Source organism: Leuciscus leuciscus, assembly GCF_965113295.1.
Source record: "Leuciscus leuciscus genome assembly, chromosome: 18".
Classification (NCBI taxonomy): domain Eukaryota; kingdom Metazoa; phylum Chordata; class Actinopteri; order Cypriniformes; family Leuciscidae; genus Leuciscus; species Leuciscus leuciscus.
This window is the reverse complement of record NC_138742.1, coordinates 7,959,934-7,972,461: the sequence shown is the minus strand read 5'-3', so window position 1 is coordinate 7,972,461 and position 12,528 is coordinate 7,959,934. Positions and strand designations below refer to the sequence as shown.

The 12,528-nt window shown below is 35.4% G+C and overlaps 1 protein-coding gene across 1 annotated transcript in view; it reads left to right on the top strand.

Moving 5' to 3' along the window:
- Positions 1-12,528, top strand: part of atp9a (ATPase phospholipid transporting 9A) — a 57,438-nt gene that overhangs the window by 31,370 nt on the left and 13,540 nt on the right. The window contains exons 15-22 of the mRNA XM_082145537.1: positions 205-366; positions 1,883-1,975; positions 2,082-2,165; positions 6,152-6,322; positions 6,672-6,770; positions 8,714-8,803; positions 9,952-10,096; positions 11,882-11,946. Of these exons, the coding sequence (XP_082001663.1) occupies positions 205-366; positions 1,883-1,975; positions 2,082-2,165; positions 6,152-6,322; positions 6,672-6,770; positions 8,714-8,803; positions 9,952-10,096; positions 11,882-11,946 (909 nt within the window). The remainder of the gene's footprint in view (positions 1-204; positions 367-1,882; positions 1,976-2,081; positions 2,166-6,151; positions 6,323-6,671; positions 6,771-8,713; positions 8,804-9,951; positions 10,097-11,881; positions 11,947-12,528) is intronic.

Sequence of the window (12,528 nt, the reverse complement as noted above, 5' to 3'; positions counted from 1 at the left end):
AAATGGTTCTGTGTTTGATTTTGAGTTCGTTTTTGTTTAAGAAAACCGCATGTGGCACGTTTAAGTAATTTGCTTACAGTGCAGACAAGAAGCCCGACTTCCTGTTTGTTTATGACATTTGTTTATGAAACGCAGCAGTTTGCAAATGCGGAAATGTTTAATGTAATATGTTTTCTCTTTTGATCTGCTCCTCTCATGCACTAGGTGTCTCTGGTTCAGTGGACGGAGAGTGTGGGACTGACGCTGGTGGGCAGAGATCAGTCTTCTATGCAGCTGAGGACACCTAGTGGACAAATTCTCAACTTCACCATCCTGCAGATTTTCCCCTTTACCTACGAGAGCAAACGCATGGGCATCATAGTGCGAGTGAGTGGTGCATGCAGCAGTTTTGGATCATCTTAAACCGAAACATAGGTGTCTGTAAACTCCCTTAGCTTATAAAATGACCTGTTCGACGTACAATAGGGAACCAAAAAGTCTGAGATCACGTAAAAATCTGGATGAAATAGGTCTGCGTATTAAATTATAAAAATGCAAAATACAAGCAATTTCACTACTAGTCTGAGATTTTGAATTTATTTTTTTTTTTTTTTTTTTTTTGTATAATTGCAGGCAAGTTGACCTAATATTAATTGAGATATTACGCATTTCTATCTTGTATCTTTAAAAACAAAAATATTGTCACACCACAGGACAATTATTGATTAATTAGGGTGGCTAAATAAATGTGTTAACATTTGTTTAATGCATTAGACTGGCAATGAAAAATACTTTTACAGCCTTTATTAATGTTAATTTATTCATATACTAATGCATTTTTACAATTTTAAGCATCAAGCTAATGAGCATTAGTTAATGCATTATGAACAAACATAAGTTAACAACAAACAATATTAAATATGTACATTAATTAAAAAATTTGATTTTATTAATTAAATTATGAGTTTAAATTGAACATTTTAATAAAAGTAATTCTACATTAAATGTATGAATTAATTAGAAAATAAACAAAAATTATAAATGAACCTGGATGGATAAAGTCTGTGAAAATGATTGTTCACTGAGTGCGTTTACATGATGCGATTATAATGTGATTTTGGCAATATTGGCTTTAAACTTTACCTCATGTAAACACAACACTTCCATCAAACTAATGCGATTAAGCTCATAATCGTAGTAACCATAATAGCATTAAACTGTGGCGCACGCCGATTTTAATCACAATAAACAGGCATGTAAACGCCTTAATCTCTGACCAAAGTGTGCGTGTGCTCGGACGTACACGTGTGTTTTTCACACAACTTCATGATTCATGAATGAACTCGGTGACATTATTCTGAAGTTTTCCTTCTACTCCGAATCACTTAAATCTCTGCTACTGATCTTAGTGTCTGGCAAATATTCATTTGAAGATCCACAAGATCCACTCACACTTGCTCCAGAGAACGTGAAAATCTAGTTTGTACTCGAACCTTTTAAACAATGTGATAATTGAAGATCGGCCCCCAAAATTGTATGACTAGACTTGCTGTTATCTGAGAAAGTTGTGACCCTGCCCTGGGCTTGATGACTAACTCTCCCCGAACAAACCCTCAGCTATTGTTGTTGGCCTGGACTGAAGCCTGTATCGGTGTTTCAGGAAATAAGCGACTGAACCTGGTTTCCTCTGCAGAATCCTTTAAAACACCTTCAAGGACGATCAAGGATCTCCCATAATGCTTGGAAAAAACTGTCTCGCTTACCTGTGAACTTTTCCTGTTTCGTTTGGTACATTGAGTATCATTGATCCTGCTTTGTAGTGTTGCCATATTCCTCAGTGTCCACTCTATACATAAATGACAAATCGTTTATTAACAAAACATATTCTGCTCATGTTCGTTAGGATGAATCCAGCGGGGAGATTACGTTTTACATGAAGGGTGCTGATGTGGTGATGGCTGGTGTTGTTCAGTACAACGACTGGCTGGAGGAAGAGGTCATTTCACTATTTTTTCACACAGTTAAACAAATACAAAATTATAATTACGTAGAAGCTTCGTGACTTGTATGTTGAGAATTTTCTTTTCTTCCTTCTTTATCAGTGTGGGAATATGGCCAGGGAAGGTTTGAGGGTGCTAGTGGTGGCCAAAAAATCCCTAACAGAAGAACAATACCAAGATTTTGAGGTGAGTTTCCAACACTTAGTCATTAAAAAGTCCGCTATGGAATAAAACGCAGGGGTGAATAATTCGTATTTTGGTTATGATCAAGAAAAATAGATGTAGATGTATCTTATGTACATCAAGGCTGCCTTTATTTGATTAAAAATACAGTAAAAACAGTTATATTGTGAAATATTATTACCTTTTAAAATAACGGTTTTCTATGTGGAGATATTGTAAAATGTAATTTATTCCTGTGATCAAAGCTGAATTTTCAGCATCATTACTCCAGTCTTCAGTGTCACATGATCCTTCAGAAATCATTCTAATATGATGATTTGATGCTCAAGAAACATTTCTGATTATTGTCAATGTTGAAAACAGTTGTGCTGCTTAAGTTATTTGTGGAAACTTATACATTTTAATACATTTTCAGGATTTTTGGATGAATGGAAGCTTCAAAAGAACAGCATTTATTTGAAATATATATATATTTTAAATAATATATATGTAGTAATAATAATAATAATATATAAGATAAATATAATACAAATAATTAATAAGTATATAATTACATTATTATTAAAAAAATTATAGATTTAAAAAACAAATTATAAAAAGTATTTAAAAAAGAAAAGAAGACAATATAGGCATATTTACTCTGGGCAGTAGATCTGATTTACACGTCACCAAGTTGTGTGTGCCGTCTTTCACCGAGGGTTTTAGCCATTAGGTTACGACTGGCTGACGGCCATTTGACTCTCAAATGACAAATAGTTCGACTCAAGCTATAACAGAACAAGTCACCTTTTTAGAGCTGTCAGTCAATTCAAATTTTAATCTAATTATTTACATTCAAGATTGACTTAACCTGATAAAGACAGGGTGCAAGATTCATTGCAGTAATTTTTTAGCACTTTTTGTAATTAACAGCACTACACTGACAGCTTATTAACAGCTTGACTTTCTTTTCCATCAGTGATTTGAGGAGGTAAAGCAGTGGCCAAAAGTGATGTCCAGGGGGATATTTGTTTTTAATGACCCTACAAGTTTGATTAAACCATCAAAATATGATAAATATTTGATTTTATGTTTTTAAAAATATATATATTGTAAATATAAATATGAAAAAACACTAAACTTGGTTAAGGTATCTGACAAAATTAGTAGGCAAACTACAGCTACAGGTTTTACTTTACTATGCAAAACAGGAAACCTCATAACTTGACTGCAACCTAATCAGTTTTTAATATTTTGTTGGTTCCCTCTTGATTTTGCATGTGTTCATATTTTTTTATGACAGCCTGACCAAAAATTATGTCCGTACAATTTGGCATGTTTCATTGCGTTATCATCACAAAAACAATTGACTCCAAGCACGACTACATAAAATGCGTATAAAATCTGTAAAAAAAATTTAATTTATTTATATATATATATATATATATATATATGAAGAGTTCAGATGCAAAAGCCTCTAAGTGCCATCTTAAATTTTCTTCTAGAATTATCATTTTTATCAAGCTTGTATATTTAAATTCAGTAATTTCACTTAAATGGCAATGAAAATTACCTATTAATTGTCATTTAAGTGAAATTACTGAACTTAAATCTACGAGCTTGATAAAAAATGATCATTCTAGAAGAAAATTCCAGATGGCACTTAGAGGCTTTTGCATCTGAACTCTTCATATATAATATTTGAATAAAAGGTGAAGATGTACATTTTCCTAGGCTGGACATCACTTTTGGCCACTACTGTAGATATTGAGAGAAACAATTTCTGTTTTTTTGTTTAAGACACAGAATAGTGATTCTTAACTGGTGGGTTGTGACCCAAAAATGAGCCACAGGTTTGTGTGACGGTCATGAACAGCTTGAAAAACAGCTAAATGCAATTAATAACATGCATCTAACCATATTATGGTGCATTATTAGAATTGTAATATAAATAGGCTTTAAAAGGGAGGAGAAAAGACTCTTGTTCTTGATCATCAGGCCGTGGATCCAGTTGAGCTGAAATCAAAATATTTTGGTGCAATGTCATGTTACTGTTGCTTGGTAATATGACTATGCCAATAAAATATGTGGGCAATGTGTCAATTTTCCTTTTCGGCCTGTATCTTATAGATAGCTTTAGATTTCTTGGTGTTAATGTTAAAATTAATAAGGGTCATGTTTGATTTTAAAGACATTTGCTGCATTTTAACTTACTTGTGAAGTGTCCAATGTAAAACGGGGTCCTGAGAACCGCTGGTATAGACGGTGACCTTTGGATGTTTATAACTACAATAATCCAGGTGCTGATCTATATTTATCCCGATTAAACGGTTTCCTAGCAACCATCCATCGTCAACAGTAATTGTCATAAAGAAATGTAACATGTTTTCCACAGGGAACACCCCCAAAACGAACGTTACCCCGCCCACACGCACAGAGAAAGAGTTGTTTCTTCTCACAGGCCCACGTTCCCACTCTCAGAGCTGAAGTGTGTAATTGTGTTTGAGCGAGTGGGCGGCAGTGACTCACCGAGTGTGTGAGTCACCAAGTGAGAGTGTGTTCCTGTGTTACTCGCACTCGCACACATTGTTTGGTCTTTATCTCACTGTGATTGTGGGCCGTGGCCTCAAAACTGCGCTCTGGCTTTGCTCAGCAGAGTGGCAAATCTTTTTGAGGGGTCAATGCAAGGCTATGTCATTTTGACACTGATTATTTGACTGCCGATGCCTCTGGTTTGGAGTATCAGGGGTCTGAACTTTCTCTTCTGACATGTCTGATGTGTTTGCTTTGGTTTAAGGAAAAAATACTGAGCAGTGTTAAGAGATGAATTTTAGCTAATAACCATAACAGATATAGAACATGTGAAAAACATGAACAAATGTAACGCACAATATGATATTGTTAGATCAATAGATGTTTGTAGACTGAAAAATACCATTATAACAGTATTATAAGTAATGTTTTATTAGTAATATTTAATATTAATTTTGTCTAGTGTGCGGTCAAATTGATTAATTGGGATTAAGTTTGTAAATGAGTATGTGAATATATGAAGAGTTCAGATGCAAAAGCCTCTAAGTGTCATCTGAAATTTTCTTCTAGAATGATCATTTTTATCAAGCTTGTATATTTAAGTTCAGTAATTTCATCTAAATGGCAATGAAAATTACCTATTAATTGTAATTTAAGTGAAATTACCGAGCTTAAATATGCGAGCTTGATAAAAATGATCATTCTAGAAGAAAATTTCAGATGACACTTAGAGGCTTTTGCATCTGAACTCTTCATATATGTGTGTGTGTGTATGTTTATGTATATTTATAAATACTCATACATGCATACACACACTCACACATATATTTACAAACTTTTTTTGTTAGAAGCAATTAATCACAATTAATTGATTTGACAGCACTGATTTTGTCAAGATATTTATAATTTTATAATAAAAATTATTTTTATTTGTTATTATAATAATAATAATAATTATTATTATTATTGTTATATTATTGTCATTACTACTATAAGAAATACTTTTTTATTATTATGTATATATAATTTAATGTAATAAACACACTTGCCTAATTTGCTATTGAAGCATATTATTTTAATAGTTACCCCCATAAAATGTTGTTTCTTTCCTTAAAAGAGGAACTGTATACATTAAATATAAATGAAATATATATGCATTATATATATGTGTGATGTATGGAATTTTTTCTCTAAATATAATCACATTAACTCCAAAAAACATCAGATTACTTATACTTATTGACAGCATTTATTTAGGAAACAGTGATCTGTGTGTTCACTGACTGCTACAGTGAGCAATTATGACAGCTGGTTTCATTAAAATGTACAAGAATCATGGCATTAAATCTAAATAAATATATTGAATTATTATATTAAAAGATTTTATTTTTGGTGGATAAGTAAACAAGCCCCTAAACATGATAATAATACAATAAATGTGAGTTAATGTTGTGTGTAACATGTCATGTGTGCCGCAGGCTCGCTACATCCAGGCCAAGTTGAGCGTGCACGATCGCTCGCTGAAGGTCGCCACAGTGATCGAGAGTCTGGAGATGGAGATGGAGCTCTTGTGTCTCACTGGGGTGGAGGACCAACTACAGGCCGATGTCAGACCCACTCTGGAGATACTGCGCAACGCTGGCATCAAAGTCAGTGTCTGCACGCACAACATGCACATACAATGAGATTTTAATGAGCTACGGAGCACAATGCGCCTAAAATAGAAGCGCTTATCAAAGTCTTGACATGCAATGCTCAGTTGGTGGTTGCAACTGGTTAGGACAGAAACATAAATTAACTTAAGAGATGTGATTTATCAATGCTTATTGCTTGGTTTGGAACACTGAAATACACGATATAGTTGCATTTCTACAGTCTGTCACGTGTAGAATTTCACTGTACGCTTCTAAAATGGGTTGTTTGTTGACGTGTTGTTAACACAAGCGCTTGGGTACATCAATGTCAGGCCTAATTTAACGAAACCTGTTCTTTGTCCAGGTTTGGATGTTGACCGGGGACAAATTAGAGACTGCAACCTGCACAGCCAAGAACGCCCATCTAGTGACCCGCAATCAGGACATCCACGTGTTCAGGCCTGTAAGTCCTCTCCAGACTTCTTATTTCAACCTTCATTTTTAAATAGGTCATATCTTGCACTTCTAAAATGATTTATCAACAAATTATATCCTATTCTCTCCCTGACCTCTGGAAACCCTCAAACTAAAAGATTGACTAGCCTCAGTGCAGGAGAAATGAGTAAGGCTTTACAGGTTGCAAATCTTTCATTATGTTATAGTAGATATTTTAATGGTGCCCGAATCTTTCTGGAGACACTTAAAAGCATGAAAAAGACTTATATTTTTAGGATAGTGAAATATAAATGGTTTTGGACTGTGCTTGTTATTGTGCTTTTTGTTTTGGGAAGTCATTTCAGGAGAAATAAATCTGGAAATGAGAGACCATGAGCAAAGAATGCTGCCTGGTATTGGAAACCACCTTGACCATAACATAAAAGTCATAATCGCTCACAAATATATATTATAAATACTGTTATACGATATAATATATATACTGTTCAAAAGTAATGGGTTTATTTTATGTTTTTGAAAGAAGTGTCTTATGCTCACTGAAGCTGCATTTATTTGATCAAAAATACAATAATAATTTGATTCTAATATTGTAATATTATTGCAATTTAAAATTACTGTTTTATGTTTTAATATATTTAAAAATTTAATTTATTCCTGTGATGCAAAGCTGAATTTTTAGTCTTCAGTGACACATGATCCTTAAGAAATCATTCTAATAGAAACATTTCTTATTATCCATCAATGCTGAGAACAGTTGCGCTGCTTAATATGTTTGTGTAAAACCATTATACTTTTTTTTTTTTTTTCAGGATTCTTCGATGAATTTAAAGTTCAAAAGAATCTTTAGTGACAGTATAAATGTCTTTGCTGTTACTTTTGATCAATTTAATGCATCCTTCCTGAATACAAGTATTTTTTTCTTAAAAAAAATAAATAAAAATTCTTAATGACCCCAAAATTTTGTAGTAGTGTGCATGTAAGCTCATAAAAAAAAAAAAGTCTCCCAAGTGTCTCCAACACAAAAGTGGTCCACAGCTTGATTGAGTTTAGTAGCGTTCTGAGAAGCAAACAGGGAAAGTAGCATCCTGTGCCCTCTCTATGTGAAACATGACTCTACGAGCTGTTGTGGAGTTCCCATGTGGCTTGCTGCCACAGAAAGATAGGCCGCTCTGAGGAAGGTTGAATCTTCCCCACAGCAGTGGTTCCTGGAAACAGAAGACAATGGCTGGCACAACATGAAAACAAGCACCTCGTTCCCTCTGGATCGAAGAGGCATCTGGATTGGCTTCCTCATGGACACAAATGGCATCCAGATTGAAGTCTGGTGTGTTTAAAATTGACAGATGAATTGCTCTGGTGCGAACGTCCAACAATTAGAAAACATCCTCCGTTGGCGAGGAGCTTCGGGTAGATTTATGTGAACAAAATTGGTTGTGGTTCATGTTTCGGAGATAACTAAAAGGGAATAGTTCACCCGATAATTGTATACTCGCCTTCATGTCATTCCAAACCTGTCTGATGTTTCTCGTATGGAAAAGAGCAGCCTGAACATTCTTACTAACTTCTCTTTTAGTAGTTCACAGCAGAAAGAAAGTCATATACGTTTGAAAATGACTTTGAGTTTGTTTACTCCTTTAAACTTTCAATCTAACATCTCAGGAAAGCCATATCTGCCCAAAGCCATCTGTAAATACAAAAACAACAGTTACTAATGGTGAACTTCCTGTGTGAAACTTGCAGACAGCAGGCAATGTAAACCTCACAGTTTAGACGGTTGAGCTGATAGCTAGTTGAATCTGCCATGGTCTGCCACGCAACTGACAGCTGAAGTTAATATCTCAGTCTCGTGAACTTGCTGTGGTTCACCGCTGAGATCATTATCTGAGTGGCTGATTGTGTGTTTGTATGAGAAAACACACTCCTGATGGTGATCTCTCTGATGTGTTGCAGGTAACCACTCGAAGCGAAGCTCACCTTGAGCTCAACGCCTTCAGGAGGAAACACGACTGCGCGCTGGTGATATCGGGAGACTCTCTGGAGGTAATGTGAGCCCACATGTACACATTACATTTGAATCAACCCCTTACACTTTTGCAAACTTTAGAGCGTAACTCAACTCAAGAGACATTGAAAAGAAAGCAGAATCTTGAGCTATTGCTTTTCTAAGCATCATGTCGGACAGTTTTGCTTTGGCAAGAACCACTCGCATTTTCGTTAGAAATTTATATGAACTTGAATCAGAGTACTGATAAATCTGTAGATATGACAAGTGTAAAACATGATTAATATAATGAAGTTAGAGGCCCTGTTTACACCTGGTATTAAGAAGCGTTTTGGTCGATCGGATCACAAGTGGACGAGACTAAATACAGGTGTAAATGGGGTCTAAACAGTTTTGAGCTTGTCCACTTTCAATCACTTCCAGAGGTAACTGGATATCCAGACCGGATTGCTTTTGTAGTGTAAATGTTCATGTGGTCGAATGTGTTCGAACAGCCACAAAACACCGCCTACTCTCCGCCTGCTGGGCTAATGTGTAAAAATTATGGGAAGAGCTCTAGCCAGACGGGATTCAAACTTTGTCGGCTGAAGATCCAAATTTTGTTTGAAGTTGAAAAACGTACCAAGCACAATGTTCTCTCACCATTCCTGATTTCTAACACACTCACAGTGTGATCTTGCGGCTGGCGGAGCAGAAACGAAAGCTGATGCTCTCCGTATGCTTCTCTGTCGTCGTTCTTATGTAAATTGCGCTTGCTTATTTCTTATTGAAAGATCTGAAAAAGCCCATACATAGACCTTCCCTCGAAGAAATCAGGACAGAAGTGGTTAAAAGTGGACAAAAGAGACAGATTAAAACACCAGGTGTAAACGGGAATTTCTCTCCCTCGTCTACTTGTGATCCAATCGACTAAAACACATCTTAATACCAGGTATAAATGTGTGTAATTCATGTGAAACTCAAAGATGACATTATGTGGATTTTATATTCTGTTAATATAAAATCAGTTAATCTCATAATGTTTGAATTTTTAGTAAATGACCAGTTTGGTCAATAGCTTGATTTATTTATTTATCCTAAACATTGAGGTTTTGTGTCATTCTGCGTTCTACAGTATTAATTTGTTCTGTCTGATGTCTCGTTGAATGGCCTGTTCTCAGTCCTGATGCTGTTGTTGTTGCTGCAGGTCTGTCTGAAGTATTACGAGTATGAGTTTATGGAGTTAGCGTGCCAGTGTCCGGCCGTCGTGTGCTGCCGCTGTGCTCCCACACAGAAAGCTCAGATTGTACGTCTGCTGCAGGAACGCACCGGCAAACTCACCTGTGCCGTGGGTGAGTATGCAGAAGCCATTGACGCTGTGCACTTCCTCTGCCACTAAATCAATTAAATATACAGTGACATATTGTTGTAGACTTTCCTAGACAAAAACCCAATAGGATTTTCCCCTTGGCTTTTGGATTATTGTTGAAAATAAGCTTTGTGATCTACAAAAGTTTGGGCAAGTGGCGAGTGAAAGAGAATTTTACTTGCCCGACCGGACAAGTAGCCTTATTAAAACTTCAGTGACAAATGATTCTGATTTTATTACATTCATTGTAAACAGCGGTTGATAACGGATAGTGTATTTCTTGTAACAAGATCGCACTGTTTTTTTTTTTTTTTACCTATGGTCATGAATAAACACAGACATAAATTAAGTAATAAAAAAATATCAGTATTATTTATCTTTATTAATAAATATAATAGGAATGAACAGTGATAGACATAATTAAAACATTGTCCCCCAGTTTCACAGACAAGGCTTAAGCTAGTCCCAAACTAAAATGTTTGAGCTGTTTTAACTGAAAGCAACATGCACTGATATATCTTACAATATGTCAGTGCCATTGTTTTGTCTCAACATGCACACCAGTAATGTTTTTTGTTTTTTTTCTAAGGCACGTTTATAAAAGCTACTTACAGTGCTATGCATAAGTTTAGACACCCATGCTAAAGTTGACTAAAAAGAGGAATAAAAAATCATCTTTTGGAAATTGAACTTAATGCCTTAATTAAAACATTTTGGAAAAATCCAACCTTTAAGGACACCAATTTTCTTTGTGAATGAATAATGTATCGTAAATAAATAAATGTTCTTCCTTAAAATACAGGGTGCATAAGTCTGGACACCCCTATGTTAAATTCCCATAGAGGTAGGCAGATTTTAATTTTTAAAGGCCAGTTACTTCATGGATCCAGGATACTATGCATCCTGATAAAGTTCCCTTGGCCTTTGGAATTAAAATAGCCCCACATCATCACATAGCCTTCACCATACCTAGAGATTGGCATGGTTTTATTTCAGTTAGCCTAATAGCTGGTTTGATTTGCATTGAGAGATGATCTTATGGAAAGTACTCCATGCCAATCTCTAGGTATGGTGAAGGCTATGTGATGATGTGGGGCTATTTTAATTCCAAAGGCCAAGGGAACTTTATCAGGATGCATAGTATCCTGGATCCATGAAGTAACTGGCCTTTAAAAATACAAATCTGCCTGCCTCTATGGGAATTTAACACTTATGGGTCTCCAGACTTATGCACCCTGTATTTTAAGGAAGAACATTTATTTATTCACGATACATTATTCATTCACAAAGAAAATTGGTGTCCTTAAAGGTTGGATTTTTCAAAATTTTTTTAATTAAGGCATTAAGTTCAATTTCCAAAAGATGATTTTTTTTATTCATCTTTTTAGTCAACTTTAGCATGGGTGTCTAAACTTATGCATAGCACTGTAAATGTCCCACTTGAACGAAGGCCTAATCCTGGCTTAATATAAGCCCTCTCTGTGAAACCCGGCCTGTAATGTACAGAACAAATCTAGATAACTAGCTAAAGACAACGGTTTAGTACTATTTAATGCTCTCAATATCATCCAGTTCAGACCATTGCTGATATCTGGAAAAAACTATGCATTAATATTAGCTGATAACATCATCAATATATAAGTTTCCATTGCACGTTTAATCTTGACATGTGACATAACATCAGTTTTATTGCTCTTTCATAAGGTCTCAATCCGGGTCACGGCACCGGCTGTCACTGGCTCATCGTTCACTGTTTTCTCTTTCTCAGGGGATGGAGGAAATGATGTCAGCATGATCCAGGAAGCAGACTGTGGCGTGGGAGTGGAGGGCAAAGTAAGAGCTACCAGTTCCCTGAGCAGCAGCCCTGTCACACACACTGTCGCCGCCTTCCGGAGTCTTCCCTCCATCTGCGCTCACTGCGTCAAACACACACCGTACACAGGCTCTGTTCAGACCTCTGCTGAGAGATTCTCACATTTCTTACATTACATGGCACTGAAAGCATGTAAAATGACTCCAAACTTTTTCACGCAACAACTTCCCATGACTGATTTACAGCGTGTTAGTTTTAAATCAAAATTCACCCTATTTTTTTCTAAATAGAAGTTTCTGGTCTTATTTATGTTATTTTAAAGAATACAATGTCTGTTTTTATATATATTTTTAATTGAAATAACTATCTCAACCCCTGAAACAATGCTATATTGAGTGTAATAGCATAAAAATATTGTAAAAATTCATTTGCGCAACTAGTTTAGCAAAAATGTTTTTTTCTTATTTATTTGGATTTTTATTTTATTTATTTTACTTTATTTTGTTTTATTTGAGACCATGCTTTTTGTTTATTAGCATTTAACAACCAACTAGTCAATTAATGTGTTCAGCTAGTTTATCTAAAGGTTTTTTTCTTATTCA